This window comes from Pleurodeles waltl, chromosome 3_1, assembly GCF_031143425.1.
Source record: "Pleurodeles waltl isolate 20211129_DDA chromosome 3_1, aPleWal1.hap1.20221129, whole genome shotgun sequence".
Taxonomy (NCBI): Eukaryota; Metazoa; Chordata; class Amphibia; order Caudata; family Salamandridae; genus Pleurodeles; species Pleurodeles waltl.
Genome location: NC_090440.1, coordinates 1,223,260,107 through 1,223,277,922, shown reverse-complemented (window position 1 = coordinate 1,223,277,922; position 17,816 = coordinate 1,223,260,107). Strand labels below are relative to the sequence as shown.

The 17,816-nt window shown below is 48.5% G+C and overlaps 1 protein-coding gene across 1 annotated transcript in view; it reads right to left on the bottom strand.

The window, feature by feature from the left end:
* LOC138285069 (40-kDa huntingtin-associated protein-like) overlaps positions 1–17,816 on the bottom strand; it is a 665,864-nt gene that overhangs the window by 351,310 nt on the left and 296,738 nt on the right. Inside the window, exon 6 of the mRNA XM_069224556.1 lies at positions 4,675–4,795. Coding sequence (XP_069080657.1) covers positions 4,675–4,795 — 121 coding nt within the window. The remainder of the gene's footprint in view (positions 1–4,674; positions 4,796–17,816) is intronic.

Genomic DNA, 17,816 nt, shown 5'->3' with positions numbered 1-17,816 from the left:
TGGAAAAACTGAGTCTGGAAATGCCCTAAGCTGCGGGGAGAAGCACACGAGGCTAGAGGGAGGGTTACAGAACACACTGAGAGGCTTCGATTATAAAAACTACATGATGAGTGCACATGCGGAGAGGTATAAAGCGGGTGCACTATTGGCATGGTTGGCCAACCCTGCGGAACGAGGGACCCCCATAATAGAGATCAGGACCCCTAAAGGGTATAGACTATATTGGCAGGACAAAATTAATCAGCATTTCCTCGAATACTATACTACACTCTATACCAGTGTTCCACATGGGGAGGGGGACGCTATACAGACATTCCTCAGACAGCTACCACAACGGTGCCTTAATGAGGAGCAGAGAACTGCACTGTGGGGGTGAAGTGGAGTTCTCAGAAGTAAAAGAAGCCATTAAAGGCCTGGCGAGGGGGGAAATCTCCGGCACAGATGGATTGCCAATAGTGTTTTATGCAATGTATGCACAGGAACTGACCCCTAAACTAGCGCAATAATATAGTAAGGAACGCGAGACGGAACGCATCCCAAACTCCACAAAGGAAGCCTTGATAATTCCTCTACTCAAACCCGATAAACCGCCTAACGATAGCAAAGCCAATAGGCCCCTTTCCATGCTGAATTCGGACTACAAGATCCTAAGTCGAATACTAGCGAGAAGGTTGCTCCCATATATGACCCATTTGGTTCATACTGACCAAGCAGTTTTATCCCCACCAGAAATACTGTCCAGAATATCCAACAAGCTATCCACATTCTAGACACTGTTGCTCCAAACGTAGATACGGTGACTATACTGGCAGTAAATGTAGAAAAAGCATTCAACAGTTTAGAATGGGATTATTTAGACGCAGTTCTTGCTCACATGGGTCTGGCCGTTAAATGGGCGAAACTATTATACACAGACCCCTAAGGCGCGGGTCAGAACCGGGGTCACAATCCCAGAGCAATAGTCAGTAGAAAGGGGCACCAGGCAGGTTTGTCCACTCTCGCCATTATTATTTGCTTTTGCAATGGAACCCTTGGCTGCCCAAGCTTGAGCTGCCACTTGGTAACAGGGAATGATGCAGGGTGACCGGCGTCACATGATAGCGAGGTACGCGGATGACCTGCTCCTATTCTTACAAGACACTGTGCGGGCCTAAAGGGAGCCTGAGCACTCTTGGCACAGTTTGGCTATTCGACAGGGCTGCAGGTAAACTGGCAGAAATCATACTTGTTCCCGCTATTGGCGTACCGTGACCCACCTGACGGGCTTAGAAATGTGTCATGGGAGCCCCGATGTACGTATTATCTGGGAGTCGAGGTGTACCATTCTAGGGCGGACATCCTCCATGGTAATATAGGGAGCCCCATTAGGGCATTGAAAACCAGTATAAGCTTTTGGAGGTTACTCCCACTCTCTGTGGCTGGACGAATAGCACTAATTAAGATGGTGGTGCTGCAGAGGCTCTTATATTATTTTGTGGTATTGCCGATTTGGGTCCCTGTTGTGCTTTTCAGGGAACTGGATTCCTTAATCACAGAGTTTATATGGGGAGATGGGAGATGCAGAGTGGCACTAGCCACTCTGAAGCGACCTTGTGTGGGGGGGGAGGGGCTAGTGGTCCCTGACTTTGAGACCTACTACTTGGCGGCCCAGCTACAATGGTTGACCGGGTGGGTGGTGGAGCGCAGGGCCCGAACGGATGATGGAGCCACCTTGATTCCCCCTATTTCTGTACTGGCGGGCCTATTCTTTAATCTCACTGGGTCGGACCCAGTACTCACTCTGGGGTTTCGGGTCCTCCGTCGATGTTGGAGACGATGCCTCTATTGAACAGGCATAATACACCTGAGATACCAATGGCGTGGCTTCAGTGGCTACCTCAAGCAGGCGATTGGAGGGGACTGACGACCTGGGAGGAGGTAGGGACCTTGCAGATGGGGGACCTACATCGAGAGGGCTACCTGATACAATTCGAACACTTTCGGCAGGACCATGACCTACCGCAGGGCCACTTCCTGATGCACGAGGGGTTATTTTTGGTGGCCATTGGCAAACGGGAAGTGTCGAGACCCTCCTTAACGGGCCAAGCACCTACCTAATGACCTCCAATGCACACACAAAGCCATTACTGGTTTATATACAGCGATGCGCCTCCTAGATGCCCTACAACATAAATGGGAGTTAGACCTTGGGAGCCCAATACCAGAGGGGGCCTGGGAACAGATACTGGAGAGGGCGCCAAAGGTCTCCAGAAATTCAAGGTTACAACGTATACATTTTTATGTCATACATAGAGCTTATCTCACCCCGAAGAGGCTTCGGGATCACCTCCACGTAATAGACGCAAAATGTCCCCGATGTGGAGAAGAGGGGGTGGAATGTATACACATGATGTGGCTTGCCCATACTTAACCACCTACTGGAGAGCGGTGATGGCATGTGGAAATCATTGAGCGTGAAGCTGGGTGCACTCCAGCTCACTGTTTGTTACATTGGGTCCCCTACACTCCCAAGAATAAGGCAACTAGCAAATTCCAGGACCTTGCATGAACACTGGCCAAACGAGAGTTGACAAAGAACAGAAAGAGCTTGATAGGTCCCAGCCTCCAATGCTGGAAGAGGGAGCTAAGGTGATGGGCAGAGTATGAAAGCTTAGTGCTAAAAAGGGAGCACCGACGGGGAAGGGGATCCCCGGAGATAACAAATGCCTGGGAACAGACTGTCACAACATTACAGGAAGAAACTAGGGCTTACCACATAGAAGTGACTGAGAATACAACGCCACCTACAACATGAGGCAACACCACATCCTCAAAGTGGAAAGCAGGCCGAGCATAGAATAGAGCACGTAAGTGACCTATAAACTTGAGCACTCTGAGAGACACCACAACACAACACAAGCATTGGCACATCAAGAAATGTCTGCACCAGGTTGGGGGCGGATAGGTGGTGTGTATCCGGGGGATAGTTGAGAGTTGAATGGCACTGATTACTACTTCATCCTAGCTCACTGGCAAGAGAGACATACACAAACACTCCCCTCTTGCAAACGTATATTGGGAACCAACCTAATCAGAGGAACCAGGGGCGGAAGATATATGACTCTCCTGAGTTGACCTACATGCTTTTATAATTAGGTAACAATAGCAAACGCTGAGAAGTATTTAACAAAGTTATGTTTAGTGACAAAAGATATATGTATACAGTGTGCCACTATTAGAAATTGAATGTTTTTGAACTAAAATGGCAATAAAATTTGTTTTAAAAAAAATAACATGTTGATATGAGGTTGAGTCCTCAGGTGGTAAAGGCCTAGCTGGGTAAAGATCTGGATCATTTGGCATAATAGGATCTCAATCATACTCATCCCATGGGTCCTGCTCATCTAATGTATCCCCTAAATCTTAAGCCCCACCAGGTGGTGAACTAGGTGGTGTGCACCCTAAAGGAGGGGGAGATGTTGGTGGAGGAGTATGTTTGAAGAAGAAGGTGGAGAAGGAGAAGTTTGAGTAAGAAATTCAGTCTTTTTTTGGAGGCAAAGAGGAATCAAGACTCTCTTGGAAAGTTAATTTCATCTTTATAGGTGGCAGAGGTGATGCTAAAATCCACCCTGTTCCTTCTTGAATTTGAAGTCTGCTCTGCCAAGCGTCCATGTCTTTTAGAATTGGTTCCACCTCTGATGGAGTGGTGGTTATAGACTGTCCAGAGTCACTGAAGGTATTTTCTGATATTTTCCATTCCAAAAATTTTTGTGGACAGAAAACATGGTGCCGAAATTGTAGGTGGATGTTTTTTCTTTTTCAGTGTCAAAGTTGTTGGCACCGAAGCACCTTGTATTTTCAGACTTGTTGGAGACAAGATGGAGGCGCTGGAGGTCGATGCAGAAGATTTTTCTTTGGCTTTTTTAATGCCGAGCTGGAATGCGGGCATCTGAATGCTTTTCTCTGCTCCAACCATGGCTGGAAGGCAGTGGCAGACTAGTGACCTCTTTTGATGGTGTTCTGGTTGATGGAAAAGGGGTCATTTTACTCACAGTTTGCGCTGCCTGTAATGGTTGACTCTCAATGTTCGACTGCACATCACAGTCCGAAGGCCCTCTCCTGTTACAATTCTTCTTGTGCATGCTCGTCGCTGAAGCCGTCTGGAGTGTCATCTGGATGTCGAGACGCCATTTCCATCCGACGAGCTCTTCGATCTTTAAGTCTCTTATTTGATCTAAAATAGCGGCACTCTTCGCAGGTCTGCTCGTTGAGGTCATGGGAAAGACACAGATTACACACTTGGTGGTGGTCCGTGTGTGGACATTTTGAGTGGCATCGAGGTCAAAACCGAAATGGAGTACGTTTAATTACGCCTGCATATTTCGATGTTACGCAGAAGAGTTAGGCCCGAAAAGGGCCAGAGAGGGACTTTTTTCGCCCCGAAGTGGTGACAAATTCATATATTCTCTGGAAAATAATTTCTGAATCCTGCATCCAAATGTCACTATTCTAGTGTTTACAACTGTTATGATAACCCTATGATGCAGAAGTAAAGACATGCGGGTGATCCTCCCCCACTAAAAAGGGAGACCCATTAAGGAACCTACACCTTCTTAAAAGAAATGCTGTTTCAATATGTATACCATCATTCAACTGTATCATTTTAATTGCACATGATGCATGATACGAACATACTTGTCATTAGTTTGCAGGATGCCACATATCCTAATGAAAGCAGGCACTCAATGGGGACCTGATACTGCAACTCTGCAGCTCTTTGAAAATATATCACAGCTTCTCCAGTTCTATTCATCTCCTGTAGAAAACACAAATAAAAGTCACATAGTGAGGTTGCTTACATCTCATATTGTTTCAAAGGAGTTAATTCTAAAGGTAGTATGAAAAACAGAGCATAGCAATAAATTAACAGATAATATTAGTGCCTCATGCAGTTATTACAGGAAGAATGTTGGGGCAATAGTATATATTATATTGTGTAGTATTAAACTGCAAAAATTTACTTTTGGCTCAAGTCGTGCAAGCATGTCTTCTTACTGTTGCTCAATGAATTTTGGAACAAAACTGACAACTTTAGAATTGTGCTTTCCTAACTGCGATGCTTACCAAATTACAATTAGGAAATCGCATTTCCTGATATTAGAAAACATACACCTTTCAAAAAACAGTTTTAATAAAGCAATCTGCTGACTGTTTTCCTTAAAGTAAACCAGGAGGCATTTAAAAAATAAAATTAAACTCTGAAGTGTCATTTTTTACAGTAGGAAGTGGTCCCTGGAACCAATGCCTGGTCTTAACCCCTTCGCTGCCAGGCCTTTTCCCCCTCCTGTGCCAGGCCTTTTTTTGGCTATTTGGTGCAGTTTGCGCTTAGGCCCTCATAACATTTTCTCCACATAAGCTAGCCAAGCCAAATTTGCGTCCTTTTTTTCCAACATCCTAGGGATTCTAGAGCGACCCAGACTTTGTGGGTTCCCCTGAAGGAGACCAAGAAATTACCCAAAATACAGCAAAAATTTCGTTTTTTTAAAAAAAAATTCGAAAAAAGGGCTGCAGAAGAAGGCTTGTGGTTTTTCCCCTGAAAATGGCATCAACAAAGGGTTTGCAGTGCTAAAACCACCATCTTCCCAGCTTTCAGGAACAGGCAGACTTGAATAAGAAAACCCAATTCTTCAACACAATTTTGTCATTTTACTGGGACATACCCCATTTTTACTATTTTTTGCGCTTTCGGCCTCCTTCCAGTCAGTGACAGAAATGGGCGTGAAACCAATGCTGGATCCCAGAAACCTAAACATTTCTGAAAAGTAGACAACATTCTGAATTCAGCAAGGGGTCATTTGTGTAGATCCTACGAGTGTTTCTTACGGAAAATAACAACTGAAAAAGAAAAATATTGAAATTGAGGTGAAAAAAACATCAATTTTTCTCTACGTTTTACTCTGTAACTTTTTCCTGCAATGTCAGATTTTCGAAAGCAATATACTGTTACGTCTGCTGGACTCCTCTGGTTGCGGGGATATATAGGGCTTGTAGGTTCATCAAGAACCCTAGGTACACAAAGCCAATAAATGAGCTGGACCCTGCTATGCTTTTTCATTCTATACCGGGTATACAGCAATTCATTTGCTGAAATATAAAGAGTGAAAAATAGCTATCAAGAAAACCTTTGTATTTCCAAAATGGGCACAAGATAAGGTGTTGAGGAGCAGTGGTTATTTGCACATCTCTGAATTCCGGGGTGACCATACTAGCATGTGAATTACAGGGCATTTCTCAAATAGATGTCTTTTTTACACACTCTCTTATATTTGGAAGGTAAAAATGTAGCGAAAGACAAGGGGCAATAACACTTGTTTTGCTAATCTATGTTCCCCCAAGTCTCCCGATAAAAATGATACCTCACTTGTGTGGGGAGGCCTAGCGCCCGCGACAGGAAACGCCCCAAAACGCAACATGGACACATCACATTTTTTGAAAGAAAACAGAGGTGTTTTTTGCAAAGGGCCTACCTGTAGATTTTGGCCTCTAGCTCAGCCGGCACTTAGGGAAACCTACCAAACCTGTGCATTTTTGAAAACTAGAGACCTAGGGGAATCCAAGATGGGGTGACTTGTGGGGCTCTGACCAGGTTCTGTTACCCAGAATCCTTTGCAAACCTCAAACCTTGGCTAAAAAAACACATTTTCCTCAAATTTTGGTGACAGAAAGTTCTGGAATCAGAGAGGAGCCACAAATTTCCTTCCACCCAGCGTTCCCCCCAAGTCTCCCGATGAAAATTATACCTCACTTGTGTGGGTAGGCCTAGCGCCCGCGACAGGAAATGCCCCAAAACGCAACGTGGACAAATCACATTTTTTGAAAGAAAACAGAGGTGTTTTTTGCAAAGTGCCTACCTGTAGATTTTGGCCTCTAGCTCAGCTGGCACCTAGGGAAACCTACCAAACCTGTGCATTTTTGAAAACTAGAGACCTAGGGGAATCTGAGATGGGGTGACTTGTGGGGCTCTGACCAGGTTCTGTTACCCAGAATCCTTTGCAAACATCAAAATTTAGCCCAAAAAACACTTTTTCCTCTCATTTCGGTGACAGAAAGTTCTGGAATCTGAGAGGAGCCACAAATTTCCTTCCACCCAGCGTTCCCTCAAGTCTCTCGATAAAAATGGTACCTCACTTGTGTGGGTAGGCCTAGCGCCCACGAAAGGAAATGGCCCAAAACACAACGTGGACACATCACATTTTTTCACAGAAAACAGAGGTGTTTTTTGCAAAGTGCCTACCTGTGGATTTTGGCCTCTAGCTCAGCCGGCCCCAGAGGGGGCAGAAATGGCCTAAAATAAATTTGTCCCCCACACCCCCAAATCCCCGCCCGGGAGCGACCCTTGGAAGGCAGATCGGCCTAATAACAATAGGCCAATGGCCTAAAATAAATTTGCCCCCTCACCCGCCCTCCCCCCCACACCCGGGAGCAACCCTTGCCTACGGGGTCGCTCCCCCTGCGTGACATTGGCGCCCAAAAAAAAATCCCCGGTGCCTAGTGGTTTCTGCCCCCTTGGGGGCAGATTGACCTAAAATCGGCCAATCTGCCCCCAAGGGGGGCAGAAATGGTCTAAATACAATTTGCCCCCCAGGGGAGCGACCCTTGCCTAATGGGTCGCTCCCCATCTCTAAAAAAACAAACAAACAAAAAAAACACACACAAAAAAAAAATTGCCCTGGCGCCTAGAGGTTTCTGCCCCCCGGGGGCAGATCGGCCTAATAACAGTAGGCCGATCTGCCCCCGGGGGGCAGAAATGGCCTAAAATAGCATGCTGACGTCACAGTGGGGTGGGGGGGTTGGGGTGGAAGGGGAAGGGCATCCCCTTCCATCCCTGCCTTGGGGGGGTGGGTGGGGAGCATAGGGGGGAGCTAGCGCTCCCCCCAGTTCCCGTGCCTTGGACGAGGTGACCTAGTCCAAGGCACTAGAGAGGTTAAAAAATATTTTTTACATTCTCAAAGGGGAGGGATCTCCCTGGGACCCCTTCCCTCTTGCAAATGGGTTACCAGCTCCAGCAAGGAATCTGTAACGTATTGTTTTGAGACCAGACTTCGGTCACAAAACATTAATACGTCTTATTCAGACTTGATATTTGAAGGGATGCCCAAAACACACACCTTTCAAATACCAAATTGCAAATACAAATTGCAATTCAGTAATGCAGCCGAATACAGAAGGTGAGTAATGTGGTGCATATATAGTGTGTACCTACTAACATGACAGAGTCACCAGTGGAAGGGGGTAAGCCTCTCTCAAATGGATTGCTGCTCATGGACTTGGTACCAGGAACCTTGTTTTGAGGGTGGCAGCAGTGGACATTTTTTCCATTCCTAAGGGACAAATCTCGCCCCCTAGAAAGACACGATCACCACCCTCAGGCAATAAAGTGATGGCAATCACCCATTCCACAAACCCGCTCCTGCATAAAAAGTTGCATGACCAGCATGAATGACCACACTAACCCCTTTTTGAGGAGGTGGCCCCTTCCAGCATAGGGACTGACCCCGCAGGGAATAAATTACAGTGGCGCATTTTCCCCTTAATGGGGGCTGATCAAGCCCTCCAGCAGGGCGTCATCAAAAACCTAACTCCAACTCCCCACCCCGCGCACACCCCAACTCATGGAATATGTTGGAGACCATTAGTCATTAGTGAAGAAAAACAAGTTACTTACCTTCTGTAATGCACTTTTTGGTAAAGAGACTATGTTGCTGTATATTCTTCACGTTTTGAATATTGCCCAGGCATCACAATGGAATCAGAAACTTTTTTGCAGTGCCTCTGCACGCCAGTAGGTGTCTCCGAACAGATGCTGTAGTGCTCCAGAAATTATGTGCAGAGCCTATAAAGGCGCCACTACTGTGTGCTGACATCAGTTGCTTTCAAACTGTCCGTGTCCCAAGATGCAGAGAAGAAACAGAAATTGGTTGGGATCAGTGTGCAGATTCCCATACTTGGGATATTGTTAATGGATAGCGTCCAGTCTAGAGTCCAGAAAACTTTTAGATAAAGTCTTTACCAGAAAGAGCGTTATTGAAGATAAGTAACTTGTTCTTCTGGTAGAAGAACATAGATTCCTCACCTTTTGAATAGATACCAAAGCAGTAGTTATTTGGAGGTGGATCTGTACATTTAGTCAACCAAAAAGCCCTGCAAGATCAAGCAAGCAAAATGCCACTCTCAGTGAACCTGACTGTCCAGACAATAATACTTTGTGAATGTATGGAGAAATGTCCACACACCTGCCTGGTAAATGTCCAGGACGGGGACTCTGCGTGCCTTTGCAGTGGTAGCAGCTTTGGTTCTGGTAGAATGAGCAGTCCTTCTGGAGGCTGCTTTTGGCCACTGCATACTTACTCACCTACTTATGCCTACTACCTACCTCCTGAGGTGCATGCCATCAACCAGGACTCTCCCAGCCATCTCTGTCCTGGGCTTTTCTTTCAATCTGACTCCAGGGGTAACCGTTTCCCTACAAGTGTCAGGTGTTTCTTGGCCTTCCTCTTTCAGGGCTTGCCTAGTGGTGTTCGACGCAGGCTTGTGGAGGGTGTAACCTATCCAGCCAGAGCATCTTTTCATAGGTCCTTCGTGTGCAGGGAGTTGGAAAGTCTGCTTCCATGGGTCAGTTTTTTGCTGTCAGTGTTGGGTCAGCAGAATTTGGAGGATTTTGCTGAGACAGGTGTTGATGAAGGTCTGGACTTTGTTGGTGGTGGTCACTGTTGTCCTCCAATTTTACTTTTTGTGTTAAAAAGCCTGATCTTGGTTTGCAGCATTGTGTCCTTGGAGCACCAGATTGTCTTTAACTGAACTAAGGCAGCCTTTTCTTGCCTTGACAATGGCGTATGTGCTCATCTGCTGATCTATGACACTGCTGAGGTAGGTAATGGCCTAAAACACGTCCAGTGTATTGTCTGCAAGAGTGACTGCAGTTGTGCTGGGTGGGGTAGCCTTCAGGATCTTGGTTTTCCCCTGTGAATGTTCAGGCCAAGTTGTGCTGATGTGGCTGCCACATTGTCAATCTTATCTTGCATCTGCAAAAGGGTATAGGAGAGTAGCGCCAGGTCATATGCAAAGTCCAGGTCCAACTGCATCTGCAGATGAGTACAGGAGTAGCACCAGGTCATATGCAAAGTCCAGGTCTTCGAGCTGCGTCCAAGGTGTCCACAGGATCCAATTTCTTCTCCTGTAGCTGTAAATGCCTTCATGATCCTGTCCATGGCCAGCAGGGCGAGAAAAAGCTAGAGGAAACAACTGTAGTTTCCACACTCAGGTCACCTTTCTTGAAGATATTGATGAGATATGCCTCCTTTTAGTCTGCTGGCATCTCTTTCTCTTCCCCTTTCCTTACAAACATGGGTTAGAGCATGTCTTCTCATGTTTCAAGTCTGCCTTCAGTGCCTCTGCCTGGATGCTGTCAGGTCCTGCTGCCTTACATTTTTGCAGATGTTTGATGGATTGCAGATTCTCTTCTTTGGTTTGTCTGCTGCAGTAAACTGGTAAGCTCTTGTCAGCTGGATGTATGCCTGGTGGAGACTGTGGCACAAGCTGGTTCAGTAGTACTTCAAAATGCTTCACCCATCTTCGGTTTTGGCCTTAGTTACCCATGATTATCTTCCAAGCTTTGTCTTTAACAGGTCTTTCTGGCTTGTTGTAGCTGCCAGAGTTTCCTTGTTATGTCGTAAAGTTCTTTCACGTTTCCATGGCTTGTTGCTTTATGGGCTTCTGTGGCAAGACTACTGGTAAATCTTCACCAGTCTGCTCTTAAGCTTCTCTTTGCTTTTTTGTTGGTTTTGGTGTATTCACCTTGAGCTTTTGCTTTTTCTGCTCTTGTTCAGCTGGTGTTGACTGCAGCTTTCTTTTCATTTCTCTCTTTGATTTTGCAGAGGCTTGGTGGAGATGCATTCTTTATTGCTGGTGTTCCTTGGGACCCAGTACCTCCTGGCAGGTTGATGTCACAGTTTCTTTGATCTTCTCCCACTGATTTTATCAGTGGTCTCTGCCGTCCTCTAGTTCTAGCAGGGGTTGCTTCGTGTTACTGAGGGTGACTGAGTATTCATTCTATAACTGTGCATCTTTAAGGATGGTGGTGTTGTATCACTGGCATTGGTTTGTCCATTCCATCCATGCTTTCCTCAGCTTCAGTTTTACCCTGGCCATGAAAATGTGATGGTCTGACCCCACATCTGCTCCCCTCATCACTCTCACATCCTTGAGAGACATCCAGAACTTCTTGGCAAGTCAGACATGATCAACCTGATTCACTGTTAAATGGTCTGCTGACACTCATGTTGCCTTCTATATGCTTTTGTGTGGAAATACAACACCACCTATCACAAGACTGTTTAAGGCACAGAGATATGTGCGCCTTTCACCGTTCATGTTGGCATGGCTATGGTTGCCCATGACTTCTTCGTATGCAGTGCTGTTGTTTCTACTCTTGGCATTGAGGTGTCCCATCAGTATAGTGATGTCTCTCTCAATGTATTCCTCCAGGCTGGACAGGAGTCTGTTGTGAAACTGTCCTTTTTCCTCTTTTTTTGCTTTAATTCATAGGTCACAGCACTGGGTAACTTTCTTATTGATCCTCTTTTTCTTTGTGCGGAAGGTCGGTGTGATGATTCTGGGACCTTGGGCTTCCCATTCAATCAGAGATCTGTTTGCTGGTAGCATTAGCATTAGTGCTACTCACAAAGTGTGTGGGACGTTCTCTTCCTTGTGTCCATAACACAGCAGCATTCCTCCTAGAGCATGTCTTTTCTGTCCGGATTATGTCCACTGATACCAAGTAGGGCAAGATTGTAATTGTTCATGTTTGCTGCCATTTGGGCTGTCTTGCATGGCTCATACATGGTCCTCAAGTTCCATATCCCGATGGCGACAGTCCTTGTCTCAAGCATGTGGATCGGCTTTGTGGCTTCCAGGGATCTCTGGCTTTCACTACAAGATGTCATAGCTCTCTGTGAAGGAGATTCCTTTCTCCCAAAGGTTGGGATGTCTTTTGGTTGACATTTCTGTAGGTAGGAATTTTTTACATGGTGAGGTAGCTAGCCCAACACATAACCCTTCTCTGTTTGCAGCTGGGCTTGTAACTGGCCCTAGCAGGGTTTATGCCCCTGCACTGCAAATCTTAAAGCAAAGTATGACCAAGTGGGAGATGGTCCTCTCCTTTTTCTGCACAGCCTTGCCTTTTATCGCTCCAGAAAACCTCACAAAGAGCTGATTGGCCACCAGTATTCTGAGCTATGATCAATATAAAAGCTAAGAGCTCTCTTTGGGTCAAAACAGTGAAGTCTCTCCTTCTCCTTATAAGGGCGAAGCAGAGTACAGAACACTATCAAGGTGATGTTTTAACCACTGTGGAACGGTGTCACAACTTTAGAAAGATGTCTGTCTGCAAAACCAGCTTTATCTAGGAAGAATGTGCATCAAGTGGGTTGACACAGATAGTTTAATGCTCACTCGATATGGCTTAATGTTAGGCTATGAGGAACATTGTCTTGAGGGTGAGAAGCTTCAAGGGACAGCTGTGAAGAGGCTCAAAGGGAGTGCACATCAGAAATGTGACTACCAAGTTAAGGTCTACTGTGGCATGACAAAAAAAATTGAGGAAACTCATTTTTAAACCTTTCAAAAAGCACACACCTACTGAAAAATTAAACAAGGTTGATCCGGCAACTTCCAAAAGGCCGTAAAAGCTAAAAGGTGCCCTTTGGGGGTGTGGCCAAGATGGCGGCGCGCTAGGACGTGCCTGTCCGAGCTCCGCCGCCCTGGCCCGAAACACCGATGACTGGCCTTGCAGGGGGACGTCCTGAGGCCCCCCCCCCCCCCGAAGCGACAGGCGCTGCTCTTGGCTGGGGGCAGCCCGACAGGGCTGAGCAGTGTGCGACGCTGCTCCTGGGGAGCGAGGAGAGGCCGGCCCCAAAACATGTTCGGGGCCGCGGAGCGGCTTGGGCGGCGTCCTGGGCCGCGAGGTGGTGCCTCTCTTCGGCGGCCGCCTGGGCCCTTTATTGGAGGCACCGGAGCCCCAGAAGGATCACGCTGGGCCCCATGGGCTGCCGGGGCACAAAAGGGGCCTAGACCCAAGGCTTAGTAAGCGCCTTGGGCGTGGAAGGTGCCCCGTTTGAAGGACCTGATCGGGGGCTGGAGGGGAGCCCCCCTCCCCATAGGGTCTCTCCAGGACCGTGGAGGAACCTTAAGACGCGGGCAAATAGAGGAGAGGCCTTCGTTTTGCCCTGAGGTCACTATACTCACCAGCAAGGTCTACAAGTAAGTGCGGGCCCCTGTGGGAGGCTGTAGAGGCTACATAAGGTGAGGATTCGCAGGAGGAGGCTACAAAGGGCGAAGGCCAGGCGCAATCTTTGACACGGAGACACCTGGTGATTTACTCACAGATGGAGCTTTTGGAGAGACTTGGGGGGTGACCCAGCAAGCCGAGTCCATGCCCGAGAGCCATGGCGGCATCCAAATCCAAGCTTGAACGCTCAGTGAGAGAAATGTTGACAGGGGCCCGCACGACATCGGGGGGCATGGCTGAGGATCCACTGGCGACGAGACCCCTGGAGGTTCGGACAGAGATGGAGTCGGATGAGGGCTCCCCAGTCACAAAGGGCTTTTTGACCTCCCTGTTTGATTTGCTTCGGAGCGACATCCAGGAGCTTCGTAGGGACATATCCCAGGAGGTGAAGGAGCTGCGTGGAGAGGTCACCTCCCTGTGAGATCGAGTGGCGCAGCTGGAAGATGGCGAAATTCCTAGTGGTGAAGAGGGGGCGGGCCTGCAGCAGGAGGTCGTCCGTCTCCGAGAGCAGCAGGACCTCCTCCAGATAGCGGTCGAGGATTTGGAAAACCGTTCGAGGAGACAAAATATCCGCATCAGAGGGGCTCCGGTGGGGGCGGAAAAGGAGGACATTGGAGAGTATGTGGTGGGCCTGTTTCGCTCTCTGCTGGGTCCGGAGGACACTCAGGAGATAGTCCTGGACAGAGTTCATCAGGTGGGCTGCGCTGGTGGCCCTGGAGACCGCCCCCCGGATATCCTAGCCTATCTCCACAATTTTGTGCTTAAAAAAACAATCTTACAGCGGGCTCCCAATCTTCAGCAGGTACTTTTTAGAGGACATGAGCTTCAATTATTCCACGACCTCTCTGTGCGGACCCTGCAGAGGTGGAGAGAAATTAGACCTATTATGGAGCACTTGCGGGAGCACGATGTGTCTTACTCCTGGGGCCATCCGTTCCGCCAGGTCTTCCGTTGGGAGGAACAGCTCCGGCAGGTGAGATCCGTTTCGGAAGCATTTCGGATCTTGGGCTTGGTGAAGAACTGCCAGGACGCAGGTGAGAGGGCAACCTTGCCTGTTGGGAGCCCCCCACCTTGGCGGCGGAAGGAGAAAAGAAGGAAACTGCAGCGCCCTAAGGCCTCGGAGTTGAGTTCGGAGCGGGAATCCATTCTGAACAGCGTGGCCGCCGGAACTTCAGCTTAGAGGAGGGGGGTAGGAGGGACCCGAACTGCGGATGGCCTTGATGCTGATGGCTTGTCGGCCGCTGAAGAGGGTCAGGGCGGCGGGGGCGTGGACCTGGTTTACCAAACATGGATGGTTCTACGGCCCTGTGGACACATTTCCTCATGAATCTGGATGCGCGAGGACTTCTCGGTTGTGAGCACCTGCTGTGCGCATTGTTTGAACGTTGTTGTGTTTCCCTGCAACGCTGGCCTCTATCTGGAGATAGTCTCAGGCCTTGGTGGTTGAGGTGGTTCATCTTCTGGCCTGGGGGGTGTTCCTCCTGTGAGGTCCCTTCCTTTTTGAATATTTCTCTCATTATAGGGTATGATTATTAAATGTACAAGCTTGAATGTCCGAGGGCTTAACAATCCTACGAAGAGGCTAGCCATCCTGTCCGCCTTAGAGAGGTCGGGGAGTCATATATGCCTGCTGCAGGAGACACATCTCGTCCCAAAAGATATTTACTGCATGCGTTCTAAGTGGTTCCCGAGGCAGTTCTGGTCTTTGGCTTCAACGAAACATGCAGGGGTTGCGATATTGTTGGCGCGCTCATTCCCTGGGGAAGTGGTGACAAAATTGCATGAGGTGCAAGGTAGGCTTCTAGCCATGAGATTGATACTGAGGGGTTTTTCCTTCACTATTGCTTCTATATATGCGCCTAATTCCCAGCGGGAAGTCCTTCTAAAACAGGCTTTGACCTCGCTGCTCCAATCTCTGGACGGTGCTATCCTGGTGGGGGGCGATTTTAACCTGGTGATGGATGGTGATCTGGATCGCTCAGGTCACCGGTATGGGCAGACGGGGTCAATGACAGTGGCGGGTTGTCAATGGCTGAGTGAGTGTGGTCTGGAGGATGTGTGGAGGAGGGCGCACCCCATGTTAAGGAACTATTCCTTTTACTCAGCAGCGACCAAGACATACGCTAGGCTTGACCTTTTCTTGGCCTCGCAGGAGTTTCTTCCCCAGGTTAGGGAGTCAGTGATCGAGCCTCCAGCCCTGTCGGATCACGCTCCGGTTACTGTTGAGGTTGTCATGAGTATGGAGCGCGTGGGCGTATCGGGGTGGCGATTCAGGGACTCAATGCTTCAGAACGGTGCAACAGTAGAGGCGATACGTAGCGCAATAATAGTCTACCATAGCCTTAATGATGATGGGACCACTTGCTTGGTGATGCTGTGGGAGGCACTGAAGGCTGTATTGAGAGGTGAGGTGATGTCGCTGTCCGCTAGGGATAATAAAGCAAGGAGATTGCTTTGAGAGGATTTAGAACAGAGAGTGAGAGTACTGGAGCGTTCACATAAACATACCGGTGCTCCGAGAGTCTGGCAAGAGCTTGAGAAAGTGAGGAAGCAGTTGAGGCGGTTGGATTGGGACAGGGCAGAGTATGCGGTGGTGCGCCTTAAGCATAAGTACTATATAGGGAGCAATAGATGTGGAAGGCTACTGGCACATCGGTTGTGAGCGCAGCGCGCAGTGTCAATGATAAAAATGGTTCGCTCTCCCTCGGGAGCGGAAGCGCGCATGAATGCCAAATTGCGGAGGCCTTTGCGGAATTCTATCGGGGACTATATGGGGCTGAGGATCCCGGTAATGCATCTCCGGAGGCCTTCCTAGAGGGTATAGCAATTACTTCTTTGACCGAGAGAGAGGCGACCTCATTAGATCAACCTATTAGGGCGGAAGAGGTCATATCAGCAATTTCACGTTTGCAGGTCGGGAAGTCACCTGGCCCTGATGGTTTTTCCGCACTTTTTTACAAGACTTTCTGTGTGGAACTTGTACCGATATTAGTGCGACTCTTCAATTCCTTTTGGCAGACGGAGCCTCTCACAGCCAGCATGCTGGATGCCACTATTGTGGTTATTCAGAAACCGGGGAAGGATCCTGAGGAGTGCGCCTCCTACAGGCCTATTTCCCTCTTGAATATCGATGCCAAACTGTTCACTGGCATACTCGCACACCGTCTCAATTATTACATGCCGGGCCTTGTGGATCCCGACCAAGCAGGATTTATGCTGCATAGGCAGTGTAGTGATAACACTAAGAGACTGCTCCGTCTATTGGATAAAACTGATTGCTCACGCAGGGAGGCGCTCTTTCTCTCTATCGATGCCGAAAAGGCGTTCAATAGGGTTCATTGGCCATATCTGTTCATGGTGCTTGAGTGATTAGGACTGGGCCCGGGTTTCATGGCTTGGATCCGTTGTATCTACCAGGCGCCTCGGGCAGCGGTCCGGGTCAACGGGACGCTCTCGTTGCCGTTCTCAATTCAAAGAGGGACCCGGCAGGGGTGCCCGTTGTCGCCTCTCTTGTTTGCGCTTTATGTGGAGCCCATGGCGCAACGGCTTCATGATGACCCTCAGATCATGGGAGTGAAGTTTGGGGGAGATGAGCACATCATTTCATTGTACGCGGATGATGTGATTCGTACCCTCGCAGAGCCTGCGACCTCACTGCCTGCACTAATGGAGATATTAGATGAATTTGGATGGGTCTCAGGTTTCCGGATGAATATGGTAAAGTCCCAGGCCATGAGCAGGTTTATTAGTGTCGAACATGAAAGAGATCTGAAGGCCCGATTTCACTTTATATGGTCTTCCTCAAAACTCCCGTACTTGGGGATTGACTTAGGGTCCACTGTGGCTCGTACGGCGACGTTGAATTACACAAAACTGACCCAGGAGGTGCAGCGCGACTTAGAGACCTGGGGGAGACTTAAACTGTCTTGGCTGGGCAGGGTGGTGGTGGTGAAGATGACCATCTTACCACGCGTTCTGTACGTGTTCCAGGCACTTCTGGTCGCGCCCCCGCCACGGACGATAGCAACCCTCCAAACAGTGGTTTTAAAATTTATTTGGGAAGGAAAGGCGCTGCCGTTACCACGTCAGGTGTTGTATCGCCCTAAGCAGGAGGGAGGATTTGCGGTCCCCTGCCTTCTACGATACTTTCAGGCAGCACAATTGCGTTTTTTATTAGAATGGAGCAGTTCGTCTTCTGAGAAACATTGGTGTTTCATGGACCAAGCGGTGGCGGGTTCCCATATATGGAAGGAGCCCTGGCTCCGCCGCCACCACAGAGCGCGGGGGTTGTATGCGTCCCCGGTCACGGAGGTGTCGATGAGGGTATGGGATGTGGTAGCTAGCAGACTGGGCTTGACGACATTCCCGTCCCCAATGACTCCCTTAGGTGCGAACCCTGATTTTGGCCCGGGCATGCAACGGGAGACACTACGCCGCTGGTATGAAGGGGGCTGCAAAAGGGTAGGTTACCTTTTCGATGAACAGGGGGTGA